This window comes from Asparagus officinalis, chromosome 5, assembly GCF_001876935.1.
Source record: "Asparagus officinalis chromosome 5, Aspof.V1, whole genome shotgun sequence".
In the NCBI taxonomy this organism is placed as follows: domain Eukaryota; kingdom Viridiplantae; phylum Streptophyta; class Magnoliopsida; order Asparagales; family Asparagaceae; genus Asparagus; species Asparagus officinalis.
This window is the reverse complement of record NC_033798.1, coordinates 108135236-108158141: the sequence shown is the minus strand read 5'-3', so window position 1 is coordinate 108158141 and position 22906 is coordinate 108135236. Positions and strand designations below refer to the sequence as shown.

The 22906-nt window shown below is 37.7% G+C and overlaps 1 protein-coding gene and 2 long non-coding RNA genes across 8 annotated transcripts in view; 2 read left to right on the top strand and 1 right to left on the bottom strand.

Moving 5' to 3' along the window:
• Positions 6897 to 22906, bottom strand: part of LOC109840583 (kinesin-like protein KIN-14C) — a 22862-nt gene continuing 6852 nt past the window's right edge. For 4 of the 6 annotated variants that reach the window (XM_020409295.1, XM_020409298.1, XM_020409299.1 and 1 more), the window contains 13 exons: positions 12686 to 13153; positions 12533 to 12614; positions 12356 to 12451; positions 12099 to 12278; positions 11796 to 11902; positions 11505 to 11683; positions 11115 to 11279; positions 10788 to 11041; positions 10494 to 10657; positions 8938 to 9166; positions 8705 to 8828; positions 8198 to 8295; positions 6897 to 7210 (listed from right to left, as the gene is read on the bottom strand). In XM_020409295.1, the coding sequence (XP_020264884.1) occupies positions 7152 to 7210; positions 8198 to 8295; positions 8705 to 8828; positions 8938 to 9166; positions 10494 to 10657; positions 10788 to 11041; positions 11115 to 11279; positions 11505 to 11683; positions 11796 to 11902; positions 12099 to 12278; positions 12356 to 12451; positions 12533 to 12614; positions 12686 to 13153 (2205 nt within the window). In that variant the 3' untranslated portion in view covers positions 6897 to 7151. Of the gene's footprint in view, positions 7211 to 7289; positions 7324 to 8197; positions 8296 to 8704; positions 8829 to 8937; positions 9167 to 10493; positions 10658 to 10787; positions 11042 to 11114; positions 11280 to 11504; positions 11684 to 11795; positions 11903 to 12098; positions 12279 to 12355; positions 12452 to 12532; positions 12615 to 12685; positions 13154 to 22906 lie in introns of all 6 variants that reach the window. The other 2 variants (XM_020409297.1, XM_020409296.1) reach the window with 2 other exon arrangements.
• Positions 13151 to 15293, top strand: LOC109840584. Its single transcript, XR_002246952.1, has 2 exons — positions 13151 to 14468; positions 14687 to 15293. It is a non-coding gene; the product is annotated as an uncharacterized LOC109840584 (long non-coding RNA).
• Positions 19221 to 21452, top strand: LOC109840585. The gene is made up of 2 exons (XR_002246953.1): positions 19221 to 20165; positions 21185 to 21452. It is a non-coding gene; the product is annotated as an uncharacterized LOC109840585 (long non-coding RNA).

Sequence of the window (22906 nt, the reverse complement as noted above, 5' to 3'; positions counted from 1 at the left end):
TCTAAGAGTACAGGAAAAACTGCAGGAAACACTTTAGACTTCCAGCGGTCGACCGTATGTAACGTCGCGGTCGATCGAGAACGTGCACAGCTCAGGAAAAGTCTCTGGACTTTTCGCGGTCGACCGCGATGGGTTCTGCGGTCGACCGCCAAACCAAGTATTCGATACTGAGTTCTATCGTTATGTCCGGTTGACCACACGTGTCTCTGCGGTCGACCGCGAGTCGGGCTGGGCCAGACTTCCAGTTTCCTATTCGCTTTAGGTTTTGTGTTTGATATATATTAAAACACGACTTTTCTAGGGTTAGGGAACCGGATTGGATTCAAAAATGAGATCAGGGAGATCGTTCTTTGATCTAAAGAGATTGTGAGAGAGAGATTTGTAATCTATTATTTCTCATAATCTAGAGAAGATATTTTCCTTCGCCCAACTCAATTCTTTGTGTGTTTTTCTATTGTCTTCTTCACAACCCACTCTTGATAATTCCGCGATCAAGGGTGCTCGTTCAACGAATCGTATCAAATTAGTATCAAAGCGATTAGATCCTGTGAAGATGGGATCCTGTGTATGGTCCTTACTCGATCGCAATACAATAAGCTAGGTGAGATCCTTAATTCTTTGGAAGGAGTTTAGAGATTAAGGAAGAAGAAGATGACTGAAGGGGATAGTTCAGCGAGATTTGATGCATTGGAGAAACAGATGGAGATAATGGATTCGACTCTCACACAGCTCGTCAATCTTTTCCAAGAAAAGGACAAAAAGGAGGAATCTTCTTCGAAAGGCAAGAAGAAACTTGTAAAGTCCGATGGGGAGGGTGAGGAAACTGATTCTGATGAGGAGACCGAGATTGTCAAGACTGTTCCGTATCAAGGGGTTAAAGGTTCTTACCAGAATTTGAAGATATGTTTTAAGGTGGAGATTCCTGTTTATGATGGGAGTGTCAACGTCGAGAGGCTCGACGATTGGATCGAGCGGATGGAGATATTTTATCCTCTACGGATATTCATCTAAGGAGAAACTCGTGTTCGCGACTTTGAAGCTTTCGGGGCATGTATTGACATGGTGGAAATCCTATTGCAAGCAGGAAAGGAAGACGGTGTCGTGGAACAAGTTCAAGGAACTACTGAGAAAGCAGTTCTACCCGGTAGGGTTCCTCGATGAGCGTTGGTACAAATGGTACGGATTGCGCCGAAGATTCAACCAGACCATTCAAGAATTGTAATACCCCAATCCTTGAGAGGGTGATGTGATTAGTATTGATAGATTTGATTGGAATACTCATACCACCAAGATGCATCTTCTTTTCGGGAACCCAACTCTTAGAAACTCCAAAGTTAAGCGTGCTTGGCCTGAAGAAATTCTAGGATGGGTGAGAACCCAACTCTTAGAAACTCCAAAGTTAAGCGTGCTTGGCCTGAAGAAATTCTAGGATGGGTGACCCCCGGGAAGTTTTCCACGGAGAGCGTGAGTAAGGACAAAACGTACTGAAAATACATGTGGTGGTTTGTGAGGTCAGTCCATCAAATCTAGTAGCGTACCGACTCCGGGATTCTGGGGCGGGGCGTTACAAGAATATACGACGGAATTCCAGCAGCAGGCGATGGTCATCAACATCGCGGCGGAGGAATATTCTATTTTTATGAAGTATATAGCAGGTCTGAATGAATATATCCGAAAAGAGATGAAGTTGTTCAACAGTCGAGTCCATTGCAGAAGCGAGTGTGAAGGCCATTACCATTGAGGGTAGGCAAAAGAAGGGCAACGAGACGAAGGGGAACTCCAAACAAACAGGAGGCAAGTCTAGTGGCTCTCAACCTAAGAAAAAAAAGAAGAAGGGTGATTCGGGGAAGACATGATTGATATGTAATCACTGCAAACAGACAAGACACGTAGCTGATCGTTATTGGGAGAAGTACCATCATCTGAAGCTGAAGGGGTTGAAGAAAAAGGAGGAGAAGAAGACATGTATGGTAGCACAAGGTCCGAAGGAAGTTCCCGGGATGACATAACTCAATAGCAGTCTCAACCTTATGGCGGGGAAGCAGTCCACGGTAGTTGCAGGTCAAGACCAGCTTGGTTGATGCCATAGTGGGTCCAGGGAGCCAAAAAAAATTGATATCTGAGGCCTTGGTTCAGAAGCTGGGATTGAAGACGGTTAAACATCTGAAACTTTATCCTTTAGGTGGATTCAGAAGGAGGCGGGATTGAGTGTGGTCAACCAATGTACTTTTATATTTGCACTTTACGAGTCGTATATTGACGAGGTCACATGCGACGTTGTTTTGTTGGATGTTTGCCAAGTGATATTGGCAAATCCTTATTTATGGGATAGGTACACGGTATACGATAGGCGGGCTCAGAAGTGTATGTTCACCAAGGATGGCGAACAATTCATATTTCGTTCGGTATCTCTTCCACAGGAGACGAGTTTGGTGACGATGACACGGGTGAAGAGGCTAGTGAATGCGAGCAAGAAGTTTGTATTGTTATTCATTAGACCTTATGAGGAGCAGCTGAGAAGGGTGTGCTTGACTACCTTGAGCAAGCTTCAGGAGTGAGATCTTGATAGGTTAAAGGCCAAGTACATAGACTTGTTTTCGGAGATCACAGGACTACCACCACGACAGGGTGTGGATCATGAGATTATGTTGACCGGCGAGAGTTATTTGCCGAATATAGGTCTATACCGCACATCTGTACAAGAGTCTGAGGAGATCATGAGGCAGGTTCAGGAGCTTTTGGAGACAGGAGTGATTGTACCGAGTTGTTCACCTTGTGGGTCACCAGTATTGTTAGTGCCCAAAAAGGATGGAGGTTGGCGTATGTGCATGGATTACCGGGCGCTCAACAAGATAACCATCAAGAATCGTTACCCATTACCTCGGATTGATGATCTTATAGACCAGTTGGAGGGAGCGAGGTTTTTCACGAAGTTGGATTTAAAGTCTGGATACCATCAGGTGAGGATTCGGGAAGATGACACTTGGAAGACTGCGTTTAAGACCAAGCAGGGCCTATTCGAGTGGTTGGTGATGCCGTTTGGATTGTACAATGCTCCGGGTACTTTTATGAGACTTATGAATGATTTGTTGTGACCCTTTATAGAGGATTTTTTGATAGTTTACCTCGATGATATCTTGGTGTACAACAGGACCTGGGAGGAGCATCTTGTTCATGTCGAGAAGGTGTTTGAAGTGCTGCAGAATGGACAACTGAAGCTTAATGGGAAGAAGTATGAATTTAGAAAGGACAAGTTGGTGTATCTCGGCTTCATCGTGGGGAAGGGCTCGCGCAGGATATATCCAAATAAGATGGTGGTGATCATGAAGTGACCGACGCCTAGGACAGTGACGGAGGTGAGAAGCTTCATGGGAGCTTGCCAGTATTTGCGCAAGTTCATTCGGTATTTTTCGACTTGATGATCTTATAGACCAGTTGGAGGGAGCGAGGTTTTTCACGAAGTTGGATTTAAAGTCTGGATACCATCAGGTGAGGATTCGGGAAGATGACACTTGGAAGACTGCGTTTAAGACCAAGCAGGGCCTATTCGAGTGGTTGGTGATGCCGTTTGGATTGTACAATGCTCCGGGTACTTTTATGAGACTTATGAATGATTTGTTGTGACCCTTTATAGAGGATTTTTTGATAGTTTACCTCGATGATATCTTGGTGTACAACAGGACCTGGGAGGAGCATCTTGTTCATGTCGAGAAGGTGTTTGAAGTGCTGCAGAATGGACAACTGAAGCTTAATGGGAAGAAGTATGAATTTAGAAAGGACAAGTTGGTGTATCTCGGCTTCATCGTGGGGAAGGGCTCGCGCAGGATATATCCAAATAAGATGGTGGTGATCATGAAGTGACCGACGCCTAGGACAGTGACGGAGGTGAGAAGCTTCATGGGAGCTTGCCAGTATTTGCGCAAGTTCATTCGGTATTTTTCGACTTATGCGGCACCTTTGCATGGCCTTACGAAGGCGAAGGTTTAGTTTGAGTGGGGAAGGACGCATGAGGAAGCTTTTCAACTACTAAAGAGGAAAATCTCGGAGGCACCGGTGTTAGCATTGCCAAATTTACAGAGGACCTTCGAGGTAGAGACTGACGCTTCTAGTTATACTATGGGCGCTGTGTTAATGCAGGATGGGAAGCCGGTGGAATACCATTCAAAGATGTTCACGGGTGCTATTCAGAACTACCCCACCTACGACAATGAGTTTTATGCACTTTATCAGGCAATCAAGCATTAGCGGGTGTATTTGTTGGGAAAGGAGGTGGTTATGCACTCGGATCATAAACCATTGTAATTTTTACATACCCAGATGAAGCTGCAGCAGGCACAACACATGAAGTGGATGTCCTATTTGATGACGTTTAACATCATCATTAGGTGCAAGAAAGGGACAACGAACAAGTTAGCCGATATGTTATCTCGTCCACTCATGAGGGCTCTCTTGGTGGCGACGCGCATTCAGCCCTTGATTCCTTTGGGGTATGTACAGATGTACACATCCAGCAGAGACTTTAGTAGTGTGTTCGAGCAGGCGAAGGCTGGTCGAAGAGGGGAGTATGAGATTGGTGAATATGGTTTGTTATATCGTTGGACGTCGCTTTGCATTCCAGAGGATGGCGACCGATTGCAGTGGATTCGAAAAGCACATACATCACGTGTGCAATGTCATTTTAGGATTCAGAAGACGCTTCTCAATCTACGACGCCATGTCCTTTGGCCAAAGATGTTGGAGGACGTTACTAAGTATGTTGGAGGGTGTATGCTATGTTGCATATCGAAACCTTCTAATAGGAAACAGGGATTGTATCTACCATTGCTGGTACCTTCGAGACCGTGTGAGAGTATTTCTATGGATTTCTTAGGAGGATTGCTGACGACCAAGCGTGGACATGATTATTTGTTCGTTGTGGTGGACCAGTTTAGCAAGATGGTGATCTTGATTCCTTGTAAGAAGACCGTGACGGGAGCGGGTGCGGCGTAATTATTCTTTGAGCATGTGTGGAAGCATTTTGGGTTGTCGAATTCGATTATTTCGGATCGAGATAGCTGGTTTCTCGGACACTTTTGGGATTCTTTATGGAGCTTGATGGACACTAGATTGAAGAAGAGCACGGCATTTCATCCACAAACAGACGGACAAATAGAGGTAGTTAATCGGACTATGGTACACATGTTGAGAGGATACAATTCCAGACACCCAAGACTTGGGATGAGAGCTTACCATATCTTCAGTTTGCATTTAATCGGACTATTCATGGATCTTCGGGGAAGTCACCGTTTGAGACTTGTTATGAGTTTTTACCTCCTAGTACGTTTGATCTCGTATTTTCTAGTGAAGCTACGGCCCGATGACAAGGAAGGGAGTGAAATACAACGAGCTCAGCGATTTCTGGAGAAGATTGCACATATTCATGTCACGGTGGAAGCTCAATTGAAGAAATCACAGGCTAAGTACAAGGCGAAACATGATCAACATCGAGTTCCTTGTAATTTTGGTAAAGGTGATATGGTGTGGGGCTAAGTACAAGGCGAAACATGATCAACATCGAGTTCCTTGTAATTTTGGTAAAGGTGATATGGTGTGGCTGAAGTTGAGTAAGGAGCGGCTAATCGAGTTCCTTGTAATTTTGGTAAAGGTGATATGGTGTGGCTGAAGTTGAGTAAGGAGCGGCTAAAGGAAGAAGGGAAGAAGTTGAAACCTATACGATATGGTCCGTTTCGGATTGTTGATCAAATTGGTGACAACGCCTTCAAGCTAGATTTGCCACCTTATCTAGGCATGTATTCGGTGATCAACGCCGAGTATTTAAAGTTGTTTGAGCTTCCATTGTTGGATGATGAAGGTGATGACAAGATGATCTTATCGCATGTTGACGACTTGTAGTTTGATAGAGAAGAATCTCTCAAAGAAGATTGTATTTTGGAACAGAATGTGACTACGTCGAGACGCGGGACGAATGTGTTATTTTTGATCGGACGTCAAGGTCAGGTTCCTGGCAAAGCCAAGTGGTTCAACAGAGAAGGAGGGGCTCGCGAGTTCCCTCAGCTACAGTTCTAACTTGAACGAGACTTCAAGTTCCTAAAGGGGGGAGCCATGATACGGTTGTATCTTCTTTCTTGCTTCAGGAGCTTATCGATCCTCATGGAAGCTTGAGAATAGATGATTCTTATGGTATCTTGAGAATAGAGACGTGGATGAAGTCGTTGAAGGCGACAACGTCTAAGAGTATAGAAAAAATTGTAGGAAACACTTTGGACTTCCAGCGATCGACCGCATGTGACGCTGTGGTCAACCGCGACCGTGCACAGCTCAGGAAAAGTCTCTGAACTTTTCGCGGTCGACCGCGATGGGTTCTACGACTGACCGCCAAACCCTGCATTCGATACTGAGTTCTATTGTTCTGTTCGGCTGACCGCACGTGTCTCTGCGGTCGACCACGAGTCGGGTTGGGCCAGACTTCCAGTTTCCTGTTCGCTTTAGGTTTTGTGTTTGATATATATTAAAACACGACTTTTCTAGGGTTAGGGAACCAGATTGGATTTAAAAACGAGATCAGGGAGATTGTTCTTTGATCTAAAGAGATTGTGAGAGAGATTTGTAATCTATTATTTCTCATAATCTAAAGAAGGTATTTTCCTTCGCCCAACTCAATTCTTTGTGTGTTTTTCTATTATCCTCTTCACAACCCTCTTGATAATTTCGCGATCAAGGGTGATCGTTCAGCGACTCGTATCATTAGTCATATAAATTGGTCGTGTATCTCTATTGAACAACCAAAATAGAGGCATATTAAACAGTCATTATCGTCAGTATGTCATGAGAGCTAATTTTTGTGCAATAAAATAAGAACATAACAACTACCATAGATGAACCTTTTTCGAAGATTATACAACAAACGAAATATTCTTATACAACAAACAAAATATTCTTACACATGACAATTAATTAATTAATTAATTGTCCAAATGAGTTAAATATATTGCAAGAATTATTATTATAATTGTGTGAATTGGTATCGCCACATCACTGAGCTAACTCCTAAAATATCAAGAACAATTCACTAATAGCTGTCATGTAAAACAATCTACAAAATCTTTGCTGATAATAATTGGTCCTCATAGGAAAATTCACTTGCTATACCGCTAGCGCTTGAACTTGGGTGAAGGCGTAGTTGTCGGGCTGCTCGTACTTTTTCTCACAACTGGCAGCAGAAAAGTTGCAGTGAGAAAAACATAAAGATCAAATATGACGTATGAGATGGCATGTTCATGAAATTTTACCGGAAACAAGAGGAAAACAGAAGATGTCACCCTGCTGCAGCTTATGATAAATAAATACTTCAGATTCATAAAAGATAGGAAAACTAGAAGTGAAACTGTGAATTTGTTTTTTTGGGATAGCTCCCTTTTAAATAAATGTATTTAAGGTCTTAGCATGTAGAATCATGCAAGCGATTCTCTTTCTAGAGTTGAGTCCACAATAGATTGATAGGGCATTGCAACTTGCAAGTAGTGTGATTTCTGAATCAGCATTGAGATTTGTCCGAGTATAATAACAGTAATAAGGGAAAAACTGAAGTATTTGGGTTTGGCTGCTGAAATCCTCTTTTTCAATTCAGCTACAATATGGGCCATCCAGTGTATTAAGATGCAATTAAGATGAAGTATGACACCGGAATATTCCCACTCCACATACAAATATATCTGAATGCAAGGCAAGAAAAAAAATCTAATGTATGACAATGGATTTGCTGAATGGAAGCTTTTGTGTAACGCCAACCTGTTTCATTAAAATGCAGAACAGTCCTAAATGGATGGGCGGATGGGTGAGAGGGTGGATTGGGAGGCAAGGTAACAGAGAGAAAGAGGTTTGTTCTGCATATGGCACCCTGAGGTATTAAAAAAAAGTCGATACAAAATTCACTCAGGGGTGTATGTCTGTATTTTAAAGTTAAAGGGTAATAAGTGGCATACGCCCATAATGCAGGGGGTGTATGGCAATAACGCTTGAATAAACAAGAGTGTTGTATGGTTGAATTTATGTCTAAAATGGAGCTATATTTGTTGTGGTGCACATGTGAAGGAACAATTCCAAGTGACGATTAATCTTTTTATATAAAGGAAAACAGAATTGAGAAACATGCAAAGATCTTATATTCACAGCATCTTAAAGACTAAAGTATATGCACCTGGAAACTTCAAAGGATCTTTTAGCTTTGATCGGGTGGACATTGTTTGTCCAGTTTTCACTGGAAGTGGTTGAGGCATGTGTGGTGAAACTCTAGGCCTGTAATTAAGAAATATGATTGATATCAGAACACTAGGGTAGATAAACAATTATACTGAATGCTACAACTATCTTAAGTATGGTACAACATATCTCATGTGATATAAAAATTATTATGTTCAGAGTTCAGGCTAGTCCTAGCTATTAATTCAAGCCAATGAATATCTTATTTGTGTCCATCACATCGTCAAAAGAACTTATTGGTCTTAAATAGAAGGACAGACAGCGCAAAAATCAATATGATTACAAAAAAGTTATCAGAACAGAACAAATGTTACTGAAATTTTCAGTAATAAGATTACGAACTTTTCGCCTCTTTCAGTCACTACTTAATACATAACAAGAAATATTATAATCTAGATAACTTCCTGTTTGTATTAGAACTCATTGCCTTAATGGGTTTACTTACATCTTTTCTCCTGGGCTTTCTGATGGTTTGCCAGCTTCAGGGAAGTTATTAATAGCTGGACTGTCAATTTCTGCTCCCATAGAAAGTCCGCCATCAGATATGTCACTAAGTCTTTCCTCTGCATCTGCAGAAGCAAAGCCTAAATTTCAGCATCAGCAAGAAAACTCTCACCCAAGGGCTAATAAATAATAATAACAATGATAATAATACAAACAGCAAGAGAGTATTATCACCCATATTTTCTGAGTAGTTTTCAGGATCTGAAGCAATCTTTTCGTCAGACTTTGACAGCCTTCCACGAGTTAATCGCTGGCCACATTGTCCATTTGAAAGTGAAATGCCTGAAAAGGACGATGAGTTCTTCAATGTGTTGCTTCCCTTAGTAGCCTTGGGATCTTTGAGCAGTTGCAATTCTTCAATTTCCTCTTCTTTCTGAGCAATTGTGTCTTTAAGGGATGCCACCTGCACAGTCCATTATACTTAATTAGGTAATCAAAACTACTAATTCGAGAACAGCTAACATTTCAGCTTTGCAATGTTACAGTATTCAGAGATTATGTGATGAAGGAAAGATGATGCTTCTCATCACCTATTCATGAAGAGGGAACTGGTGAATAGGTATGAACTTTGAATACAGTTGGTATATTCACAGAGTTTCCTGATTTGGATAGAGACTAATCAAGAGAATTTAGAATTATAATTCCTGAAGTTTCTAAATTGGATAATCATTAATTAGATACTGATATATTTCACCTGATATCAAGTCAAGCATCTCTTTTTTTTTTTTGGGGGTGGGGGGGGGGGTTGTTGCCTCACGGCCGGCACGCGAGCTCGTGCATTGCAGGGTTGGTGGGCCGAATCTCCCAGGAGATAACGTAGCTCGTTTACGCCATAGATAAGTTATAAAATTCCAAATTTTTCCTCTATTCTAATCTACATATCTATCACTGAAGCATGTTAGCCTTACTGCATCTATAGATGCATCAGACTTGGATTATTTTCGTATATAGATACATACATACATACATACATACATACATACATATATGAGCCATATGGAGGAATTTGGTACCAAACACAAGTTTTTGTGCTATAGTGAGGTGGTTCATTCCCATCAACTCATTCAAATGGGGGACCACATTCATGTGGGTTGGGGAGTGGATGGCTGGAATGCTGCCCTCACTTACAGCACAAAGTGTGCTCATGGTACCAATTCTAACATACTTACTTATATTCATTATATATATAAATATATAATTATATAATCATATATTATAATATATATATATATATATATATAGTATTATATATATATATATATTGAACATTACAGTAAGTATTTGATTAGGGCTACTATAATCAGATTAGCTCTATTGCATTTCAAAAGGTGTGTTGTAGTAAACAATGTCAGACATCTTATTATCATATGATCAAACCATATCATATGGCAATCATGAAGTTTGAAAATCTGTTGATCTCTTTTTTTTTTGGTGGATCTCTCATTGATATTTCTTGAAATTGTCCCAATTATCTCAGAGGATTTAGCGATGCAAATTTTTACTCAAACATTCTCCAACAACTCATTATTTCTACCATTAACACAAGTCTGTTTCTTATTGCTTTTACTTTTCATTTGGGAAGTATGTTCCTATAGGACATGTGTTAGACAAATTGAGATACTGAAAGTTGTACCCTCTTTCAAGGAAACATACCTAGCTTATATACCATACTTCGGTAGTTAATGGAACTCAAGGTAAGTGGTGGAAAAAAAGAGGACTTAATAGTAAACCTGTTCCATCAGATCTCTAACATCCTTGCCCTCTTTATTGCTCCGTGCAGCACCCAGTTCAACTCCAGATACCCTTTCTGCAAATTTCAATGTACCCATTGTCTCTGAGAATGAGTCTACATCCGGATTGACCTGTACAAACATTAGTGTCTTTGCATGTCCACCTGTACAAGGTGATTAAATTATAAAATGCTACGAGGCCAAAGAAAAGTTTAAGTGATTTATGCAAAAAGTCCACATCAGTCAAAAATAAGGAAAAACACAAAGTAAAATGCAGGGTTTCAGAGCAGATACCCAAGGAACTCTGAAGAACTTGTGTCAGTTTGCTATTTCTGTATGGCACATGACTACTCTTTTGTGCTAAAGCGAAAATGACATCTCCCAGTGCAGATAGAGATCTGTTGATGTGTTGTGCCTCCTTAAGCCTGTCTCCTGTTACTTCAGAGCGATCCACCCTCTCACTTCCAGCGAGATCGACTAGATGAAGGCTACCGCGTGTACTGCATCCAGTTTTCAAATCTGTGCCTTCAACATGGATAGTAACAACACTGAAATAAAAATAAATGTAAATGGTATAAATAAATGTTCAGAGGTTGTGCATCAAGATAGTTGAAAATGAACCTGTGAGATCGGCTACTTCTTTCGTTCATTGCAGTTGAACTCATCGCCCTGTTTGAAAATCCAAATTGCATCAACTCCAGGACATCTGAGGTCGATTTAACTGGTAGCATGCTTGCATCAGGAACAGCAAGTCCATTGCCTTGCAAACCACTCACGATCCCAAGTGTTTGCAAGTTAAAGAGGACAAATTTCAGAATACTATGAAAACATTTAAAACTATTAAAATTAGATAAATTTCAGACAGGAAAAATATGGAACATTCGTATTCTCATGCATTCGACAAATCAATAATGCAGATTTGAAAATCATTCCATTAAAGTTTCATGTGCTTATAGAAGAACTTTGAACGGCTCCTAAAGTAAGAAAGATGATACACGTGTGAAAGGATATTTCTTTTGTGAATCATTGCTTGTCAGGAGATCACGGACTTGCTCATTATATATTTCAATCATCTGGACACCTATTCCATACGAGAAAGCATTCTTCCTAGAGTGAGAAATATCAAAAAGATCATTCAGAGCTCGAAAGTTAACCCCCCGCTCCTCTTTGGTTGGTGAATTGGGCCCACTCTGTTGAAAGAAAAAGAAAAACACAATGCTACATTTTTTTATATTGTGAGAAATAATAAAGATAATTTATCCAAAATACAGTTTACAGTGAGGCAATAATGGAAAAGCATACCATTGTATAGGTTTTACCAGAACCAGTTTGACCATACGCAAATATACAAACATTGTAGCCATCAAGTACAGACCGCACTAAAGGCTGAATATCCAAATATACTTCCTCTGAAAGTAATAAAAAAGGGGGAATCAATTGATGCAGGTAAGTAGTGTGAAATAATATTTTTAGTATGAAATAATATTTTCTCATCTAGGTACCAAGTTTTATGTTTATCTTGCAAAATAGATAGAATGGTTTCTCATCTAGGTAACAAGTTTAATGTTTATCCTGCAAACTAGATAGAAGTATAAGAATCAGAACCTTGAGTAGAAGCTGGACCAAATGTCTTATTGAATTTGAACAGCCGACGCCCATCTTTTCCTTGTTTAGAGGGGTTTATGACCAGAACTTCACCATTTTCTCCCACATATTCAACACTACTCGACTTTCCTTTTTGACCAGGAAGGAATGGCCTTATTCGACAATATACTCTGATATTCCCTGATCAAGTAATCAAATCATGGTGAAAGTTTTACAAACTATGAAGTTACAAACAAATAAATCTGTTAACTATAAACCTTTTAATTCTAGAACCTCATTGTACAGTCTCTGGTTTTCTGCTACAACTGCATGGTAATTCTCAGCAGCATCTACTAGTACTTTTAGCTTTACACCTTGAATAATCATAAATCAAACATGTTGAAGAGGTAACAAAAGACAGAGAAAAGAAAAGTTCAAATCCAGAATAATTTTACCCAAGTTCGTCATTTCTTCCCTCCATCCTTCTTGAGTTCTGAAAACTTCTTGCTTGATGGATTTAGATTCTACCCTAATATTCTGAGGTAGGATAGACAGTAAATAAAAAAGATGCATTAAAAAGGACTGAAGCAAGATAAAGAAGAACAAACCTTGATTGACTGTAGTTGGAAGCCTATGAAGTTCTGAAAAACATGTTCTTTCTTGTTCCAATTTTGGAATTTTGATTCCGAGAACGCCTCTAGTTCTGTGGTTCTCTTTCTCGACTCTTGCAAAAGGGTTTCAGCCTCCTTTATTCTCCCCTCTAATTGTAACTTGACTTCCTTATAACTTTTCGCCAACTGTTGGCAGTGTTGTTCGTACGACCTTTTAGCAGTTTCCAGTTCCTTTTGTAAGTTTGAGTATGACATTTTAGCAGCTTCCAGTTCCTCTTTTAAGTTTAAGTGCGACATTTTAGCAGTTTCCAGTTCCTCCTTTAAGTTTGAGTACGACCTTTTACCAGTTTCCAGTTCCTCTTTTAAGTTTGAGATCATGAGATCACTATTTTCCTTTTCCCTCTTCAGAACAACGGTATCTTGATCAACATGTTTCTTACTCTCTTCAACTTTTGTTTTTTCTGTCTGCATTTGGATACTCAAAGATAATAAAAGCAAGGGTATAAATTTACTTTTAATATTGAAAAATAGAATTCTAGTAAACCGGTAGTGCTTGAGTAGCAAAGTGATTGCTACATGTGCCAAAAAAGCCATCATATTACTTTAGATACTGGATGGCTAATGTATCAAATGAACTATGCCACCTTTCCATATAATACACAGAAGAGGTCATCTGCCCTGATATTACAGTGATCAATGTTTTCCTTCTCCCTTCGTCCAAATAGGTTTAAATACTGCGTGCCTAAACCGAACTTTTTTCTAATGATTAATCATATAAGTACATTGAATAATTGATTTGGACATCATTTTTACCAGAAATAGTTTAATATGATCTTTAAACCATTTCTCAAATGCTTATATAAACCGAATATCTCCCTTCTTTAAGCGGTCCCCTCTACCCCTCTATCCAGAGTCCAGCAACTTCGGAAACAACCAACATCACAAATCGGAGACAAGCAAGGTCTGTTTCGTGTCAAAAGAAGTCAATGAATTTATCATTTCTTTCTATTGGTTTGAATACAAAATATTACAAAGTTTTAGTTATGATTTTAGTTCTGAGAACCTGTGCCGGAAGAGACTAGGTCTTGGCTTCGTTCAGCACACTAACAAATTGTTCAAATATTATGAATGTTGTTGAGAAGGGACTATCTTTTCTTCAGAAAACAGTCTAAGCCAAATTCTTCTAACTGTCCTGAATGTAATAAGCACGGCCATATCAAAAAGGATTGTGTTCTATTGTAGGACAAGTTCAACAAGAAGACATGTATGTAGGACGGAAAGAATCTAAACCTAATGATTCTGAGAAAGACGATAAGCCTCAATATAAGGGAAAGCTAAGCATTACGGGTCCTAACGTTTGCTTTATGACTAATGAATATGAGGTAACTTTTGAATCTGAAAACATTGACACTATGTTATTAGAAGAAATAGAAAGTACATTTGTTGTTTTGAGCAAAGAATAGGATATCCTTTTCTTCCCTTTTTATTGATAATTTAGAAGAGTGACTTTCTATATTTACAACAATGTAATTTCAAATCCAAATCTTTAGTTTGGATTTAAATTGGGCTGAGATTTCAAATCAAATTATTTTAAACAGGAGAATTTGAAAGCCCAAATACTAATATTCCAAATCACAGCTTGCCCCTAGGTATTTACCAAATCCCGATCCCCACTCCTCTCTCTCATTTCTCACTCCCGATCCCCGATCCTCGATCGCGACTCCTCTCTCTCATTTCTCAGTCTCGATCTCAACTCTCAAGTTCTCTCTCAACGCAGCAGGTAACATCTATCTCAAGTTTTGATCTAGGGTTTCAGTCTCCCCCTTTCTCCTCTCTCTCCCTGTTCCATCGAAACCCTAGATCTGATCTAGGGTTTAGGTCGTGATCTTCGTGGTTTAAACCCTAGATCAAAGCAAAATATGAGATGATCATTCGTTAAAACCCTAGGTCGTGACAACAAATTTTTGTTGAACTCTGACTTGGCTTTTTTCTTTGTAGCTTGTTTCCTCCTCTCTTTCGGTTGCTCTCCTCAAGCTTCTGTAGTTTCTGATTGGGATTCAAGGTATGACTTCAATTTTTACTGTTTTTTAAATTTTTTTTTTAAATTTCCCCTTTCTTTTTCTGTGCTTTTAAATTATCAGCCACTGTAAAAATGTAAATATGTAAAACACAGTTCTTTGTTTTCTTACAGGTATTAAATTTGCTTGCAAAGGAGAGTAAGTTGTGAGCAGATTTCAAAAGGAACAAAAAGAGGTGGGCATATACTATCAGATTCAATCTTATGATGCTATTTTTGATGTAGAGGTTTTAAATTTGACATGTAAAAATGTGTTTTTACCATTTATTGTTTGTCATGAAAACCAGCTGCTATCACTGTAGAAACCGTCTTTTACATGATCAAACACTAGCCTTTATATATTGAAACATCTGCAGTATTAAGGTTCTACACTGTTATGTTCTCAATGTTGTGCTAGAATTACTGGTTTCATTGGTTTTTACTATCTCAAATTCTGTGGTCTTGAGTATTATTTAAGATGTTGACCAATGTGACCTGAGCTAAATTATGTGTGTATGGATGCAAAGTTTGGTGGTTGCAATGGCCATCCTGTTCTCATTGCATAGTCTGTAATGTTGGTATTTATCCTTACCTAGCGCCACCTCATGTACTTAGGCCTTAAGTATTTAACTCTTATAAATCATTGGTTCGTAAGTTTCTTTTTTCGGAATTCTTTTTAAAAGAGAAGAACACTACGATATCAACTTCAGTGATAACAAACTGTAAATTATTTTTATACTCTAACTACAGTGGATATCTGTTTGGATGTTCATGTGTACTTCATTTTCTCCCTACTCTCTTTTGAACATAAATGTGTAGGTTGTAACTCAAAATGCCATGTTCAGGTAACTTGTGCATTTGTAAATTTGTGTTTTTTTTTATGTCCTAAAAACTATTTCAATTACATATGCTATGTAGAAATGCATCTGAATGCTTCCTGGTTAGTTTTAAAGCTTTGGTTAACTCTGGAAATGTATATATAAAGTGGAAATGTATATATAAAGTAGAAATGTTATGCTATCTGTATCTTGTTCATGATTCGATAAGCATCATTATATGAAAGCTAGTCAAAAACTGTATATCATGTTGTTTGTGTTTGTTAGATAAAGATGTCAGAACAAAAAAGAATAGCATAGAGGAGCAGAAAAGACTTGAAAGTTAAATGTAATTTGCTAAATATCCTGCTGTATTTCCTCATTTCTATGTCTTGAGTTGTTTTTTCTTAGGACTATTAAATTTGCATCCTGCTAAATATATTATTCAGGATATATGTGTAATCTGCTTGCATGTTTAACTTTTAATGTGATAGGTTAAAAATGATAAATGATGGAAGGGATTCAATGATCTAACATAAACGTACAAGGGAAGAATTTGAAAGGAGAGAGGATGAGGAAACTATTATGGTAGTAGTCAGTTTTATAGTTGCTGTCATTGGTGCTTGGTACTATACAAAGCATATGTTGAAGGAGAGTTTAAGAACGCACGAAGAAGAGGATGAAAGGACATACCTTAGAAAGTCTTGCATTCGAACTTATTTGCAATGCAAATAACTGTGTTAGACAACTAAGGATGAATCCTCAAGCGTTTAAGAGGTTATGTGATATTCTATGTACTAGAGGGGGATTAGTAGCATCAAGAAATGTCATGATTAAAAAAATTATCGCTATGTTTTTGCATATTTTAGCTCATAATGTAAAAAATAGAACAAGCAAAACAGATTTTTATCGTTCAAATGAAACAATTAGTCAGTAGTTCCACAAAGCACTTCAAGCAGTCATGAAGATAGGAAGCTTCTATATTAGATAAGAATATACAAATCCTAATGAAAGATACATAGAGAAGTAAAAATGGTTTGAGGTAACTATGGCTTCTTGTATTAAGGTTTTCATGTTTAATACTTTTGTTTATTAGAACTAATTGTAAGGTTGTGCAATTTTAAGATGCTATCGGGGCACTTGATGAGACTCGTATCCAATTAACTATTCCCTTGGAAGATCAAAGTAGATATCGAAATAGAAAAGGAGAGGCCAGTACAAATGTGCTTAGTGTTTGTGATGTCAATTTGAGATTTTCATATGTGCTATCTGTATGCTATCTAAAAATCACTGCAAATAGCTGATCCCCCATCAAACACTGATGATGAAAGTTACAATCTGACGACTTCCAGAATTCTATAATTTGAAAACTTTTACGTAGATCGATGAAGGTTATAATCTGACGATCTTCACAATAACTGATAAAAGCTCTAATCAACAGTCTTCATAATCAACATCGGAAGTTACAATCTGATAACTCTCATATTTTTAAGAAGTCAAGACGAATATTATAAGATGACGGTCTTTGCAACGCTTCAACAAAAGAGACCATAAATTAACGGTCTTTTCACATCAAAACGCAGGGGTCATCCCTACGTTTACCATCAGAACGCAGAGGTCATCCCTGTATTATAACATCAAAACGCAAAGATCATCCCTGTGTTACAACATCAAAACGCAGAGATCATGCCCACGTTTCAGAGTCAATACGCAGAGTTCATCCCCAGCGCTCCAGTTAAAAACGTAAAGTTCGCGGACTCAAAACGCGGAGTCCATCTCTGCATCCCAACTCTGCGTTTCAGATTTACAACGCAGCGCGACATGTGCGTTCAGCCATCAAAATAGGCCCAACTCTGCGTTTTAAGTCTAAAACGCAGAGTTTGGGCCCTGAACGCTATTTTTTAGCGTTTGACTCGTTCAAAGCACGAACTGAACGGTTTTAAAACCGTTTTTTCCATGATTTGGGGAGCTATTTAAAGGGGCGGTTGCACCTCATTCAGCCTCACTTAGGAGCGAATTAAGGGAGCGGTTATACCCCTTAATCCCCTATAAAATAACAAAAAACTCAATTGAGTTCGGGCTCTCGGATTGATCCTTCTTTTGACCTTCAACTTGGCAGAAGAGAGGAAAACTTCGGCTAGCTCTTTGGGGAAATTGTTAGAGTTTTGGAGATCGGCAATAGGAACTTTCTTCATCCTTAGCTTACAAACTGATTTCGGTTAAATCAACTCTTTCATAGAGTTTCAAACTCATTTAGAGTTCTAAAACTTGCTTTGCAAGTTCTCCACAGTATCAAATCGTGAGGAGGAGATATCGTTCCAGTGAATCAAGACGTTCGGATCGTCAACGAAGAGCAAACTCGATGCGAATATTCGAGGGAGGCACTCGATCGCCACCGTGAAGAATCCAGAATTAAACAAAGAGGAGAATTCCTATTAATTCTTTTCTCTTTTGTAATCAAGAAATCTAAATTGTAATCAAGATTGAGAGAATAAAACATACAATTCTTTTATTTTCATTTCACAAATTTTCCAACAAACACTACCTGGTTGGAAGGGTTCAACATCAGATTCTCGTGTTTTGCGTGATGCTTTGCGTCGACATAATGGCTTGAAACTTCATTCAAGTAGGAATATAATTTTTTTGAATTAATATATATGTAATGCTTCCTAGTTTTTACATTATTGTGACTGAAGATTTTAATTTTGTAGATAAATACTTTCTTGTGGATGCTGGGTATACAAATGGGCCGGGGTTTTTGGCACCTTATAGAGGAACTCGCTATCATATAAAGTCTTGGAGAGAAAATGATCCAAGAAACTACAAGGAGTTATTTAACCAACATCATTCCTCTGCTAGAAACACAATTGAGAGGGCATTTAGATTGCTAAAAAAGCGATGGGCTATATTACGGACAGCTAGCTTTTATAGTGTTAAGACTCAAATTAGGAGGATTGCTAAAAAAGCGATGGGCTATATTACGGACAGCTAGCTTTTATAGTGTTAAGACTCAAATTAGGATCATTAATGCATGTTGTATTCTTCACAACTTTTTACGTGAAGAGATGAATCAAGACGACTTGTTGAATGATGTGGATCGAGAATTAGAAAATGCTCCTGTTTTAGAAATTGGGAATGTAGATGAGGAGCGTATCACCACTGTGAGAGTTACAGATAAATAAAGTAACTTTAGAGATGATTTGGCTATGCAAATGTGGGATGAATACTGACTTTGAGAGGGGTCTAGCATCCACTTTAAGATTTGATCCTAAAGTTGGTCAGCAGTTGTGAATAATTTTATGTCTTTGATAAGTTTTATGATCTTTGATTATTGACATTATTCTTCAGCCTTCATTACTAATCAACCTTTGTGCTTCATTACTAATTCTGTGTCATTCACTTTGGTATATATTAGGATAACAAAGAAAGAGAAACAAATTGCATCTCAATCGAGATCATATGTTATGTGGAATCGTGATATGGACTCAACTTTAGCCAATGTGTTGTACGATCAAATGAACCAAGGATTAAAAGTCGATGGTACTTGGAAGCCTCAAGTGTATCAAGTTGCGGTTGATGCACTAAAATCATTTAATAGCAACTTGAACAAAGATAATGTGAAGAATCGACTCAAAATTTGGCAACTTGAACAAAGATAATGTGAAGAATCGACTCAAAATTTGGAAAACACATTATAATGTTATCTATGATATTAAAAATAAAAATGGTTTGACATGGTAGGATGATGAGAAGAAAATGGTGATTATACCCGCTAGTGAGCAAAAAGTATGGAGCGACTATGTTACGGTAATATTGCACTTTATACTTATTAATTTGATTATTAGTTTGTTACATATATCTAAAAATATTTGTGAATGTTCTTATATTGCAGGCTAATCCAGATGCAAAAGGCTACCAGAATCGTTTGATTGAAAATTAGGATGATATTATGGTATTATGTGCAAAAGATAGAGCCAATGGTGAAGGTGCAGAAACCTTTGAAGAGGCTGCTAACGCAATACAACATGAGGAATCTGAAGCACAATCTGAAATAAATAAAGGTGTAAGCTCTTCAAAGAAACATCTTCCTAGAGCATCAACTAGTGGTGAGATAAGTTCAAAGAAACAAAAAAAGGGGATAAAATGGCTGATTCACTTGCAGTGATGGCAGCTTCTGTGAGTGAGTATTTTAATGAGAGAAAGAAGGAAGTAGTAAGAAAACCACCAACTGGAGAGGAGATTCATCAAATGGTCTTAAAAATACCCAACTTAAGTCACATTCAAGTGTTCAATGCATTTGAGAAGATAATGGATAGCAACCCGGAAAAGTTTTATTTGTTAAAGTCACTTTCTGATGATGAAAAAAGAGATTTTATTCTCTTTATTCTTAAGGAGTAGTTTCTAGTTGGATAACAAGAACCCCCAAATCTTTAAACCCATTTGAGTAAGTTCTCTCTTGGATTTCTTCATCTCGATGTTATTTGAACAATATTTTTGACCGAATATTTCTAATTTTTTGATGATTTTATTATGAATGCATTAGGGTTTGGTGATTTTGATGGATTCTTAGCTAATTCAAGCAAGGAGTGATTGTCTCATCTTAAAGGTACAATTTTTTTCATTTTATTGAGAATTTAGTTCTTTTTATTTACTGTATACTTGATTACTCCTATATTGTAGATGAGCTTGATGTATTAAATAAGTCACATATGCATCTATAGTCATATGTATTAAATAAGTCATTTATGAATTGTATGCTAATAATATAGATAAAGCAACTTTTAACACTTAATGATCTTCCTCGTGTGGGTCTTTGACCCAAATGAAAACTTCTGATGTAAACATCACTTACTTGAAAAGGTAGGGGCATGGACACAAACATTTATTAGTGGTTTACAGTTTTATTATTGTATCAACTGCAGAGACTGCTGAATGTTCATCCTGCTCCTGTGTCAAAACTAATTATTTGGAATCTATTTGGTAAGAGCACAAGAGTCATATTTTTTTATGATGCACATAGGATCTATAGTGTTCTAATATAAACCACATTACATGATATTTGCCACTAAGTTTGTGTAAAGTTGTAATCCAAGTCTCACTTGATTTCCATGTTCGACGTAAGGATCTATCTGCTTGTTTGGGGCTTCAAATGGATTCCAAACTACAGGTTTTATGTATTCGTGGTAAACCACCTTTTTTTGGCGAGCAGTGATTTTAAGATGCTTAGTTATTGCGTTGTTAACAGTTTATAGGCTCAGTTTGTGCTTAGTGTCAAGAGCTCAGTTATCATTAACAGATTCTAGGTTCCATTTGTACTATATATACATTATCAGGTTTTATCTATTCATGGTGAAGGATCCTTGCTACATAGTTTACACAAGTTTTTTGCTAATATATTCATGGTGAAGGAGTATTCATGGTGAAGGATCCTTGCTACATAGTTTACACAAGTTTTTTGCTAATATATTCATGGTGAAGGATCCTTGCACCAGGTTGTGTATCATCTAGTGTATTGATTTCCCTAACCAATACTCTCACAGGTCTCACTTATCCGATATTTTAGTTTGATTTGTTAGCTTGTTAGCTTGATTAAAAAAATTATTGATCAGCTCATTTTCTTTGCAGGTTTTGGGCTCATATAGTGATGGTATATGAATTACTCTTTTGTTGCTACGGATAGGCTTTATCATACGAGCACTTCTGAATTCTCAGTTGTAATTTCTTTATATCAAAGATACTTCTCTTCTCACATGCTATTCAGTTTGTAACTCTTTGTATTTTTTCTTATTAACATTTCTCTTGGTATATCAAAGACCAAATTGACTATGTAATTGTCAGTTGTACCTGCATTTGAGAAGATAATGGAATTGTTACTTATTTGCTCTGAAGTCAACTTATTCTCACTTTGAATATGTGTGGAATATGAAACAAGCCTCAAGTGTTTTCCAGCCTGGATATCTGTGAAATATGTAATGGTAATGTATTATTTAGATGCTTTTTTTGTAAGATACATAATATGTTTGTAGAGTTTTCTTTATTTTTATTTTGTTGAAAGTCTTGCAAGTTATGGTCGGTAATGAATTTGAAAACTTAGCAAATGTAGCTATCATCGTCAAAATTAGCTAAATTTGTGTTTTTTTTACTATTTTACATATCTTCATTGCATTTGATGTAAACAAGATGGGTTAAGAGAATAAATTTTTATCAATTTTAAATTCAAATTCATGTATAATAAAGTACCCAAACACTAGATTTTGAAATCAAAGATTTCAAATACTTTCATTTAATAAAGATATCCAAACAAAAGATTTCTTAAATCATGGATTTAAGATTTCAAATACTTTCATTTAATAAAGATATCCAAACAAAAGATTTCTTAAATCATGGATTTCAAATCTTAAATTTAAAATCCCTTGATTTTAAATTAACTTCCCAAATCCAAATCAAAGTTTCCAAACGCAGCCTAAACTTATTTGCATTATATACCCGAATAACTACAAGTATATTACAAAATTACATACTAAAACTTAAATTTTGATCACAGATTCTTAAAAAACCTAACAAAAATCTGCAAGATGAAACTATTTCCAAAGGCATAATTTTACGTAGATGGCAGTAAATATTAATGTGGCTTTGGTGGGGGGGAAGAAGACTACACTACATAAAGGTAACATAGGAACCTAAATGTCATGGAAAAACCTACAATATACATGATACAAGGGGCCCGGGGGTGGTTTGGGGGGGGGGGGGGTGTGAACCAGTGAAAAACAAAGTTCAAATGTTTTTTGGCTTTTGGCTTTTGGTTTTTGACTCGAGGGTGAAGGCTTTGTTTTGAAAATCTATGGGGGTGGAGGAAGTTTTCCCAGATATAGAATATAAATTAAGGCACAACCTAGACTGACAGACGCAACCTCTGCCCCGGATGGTTGAAAACTTTTGCAAGGTAGGACTCTATTTTATTTATTTTATTTTTTGACACATTTAGGGAAAATAAGTACAATAGTTATAAGTGCAGTGAATCAATGAACAAAGCTGAAATAATGCAACTAGTATTGAATCATTTCAAACCCTCAAGGCCAGTTCAGCTGGTTTGCAAATTATGATTATGTCAACTTGAACTCTACATGTGTGGCTGGCTGCCTACCAGACGAAAAGGGAAACACTGGAAGCAACGTTTACTTGTTTTCAACAAGATTTGATACCAATGCTTAAGTTAGCAGCCCAGTCATCTTCCAATCATTGATTAACATATTGTTCTAATGAATCATGGCGTTCAATTTCCAACTGTTATCGTATAACCTAGATGGCCATACATGGTAATCGAGCTAAAGGCTAGCTGGATCTATG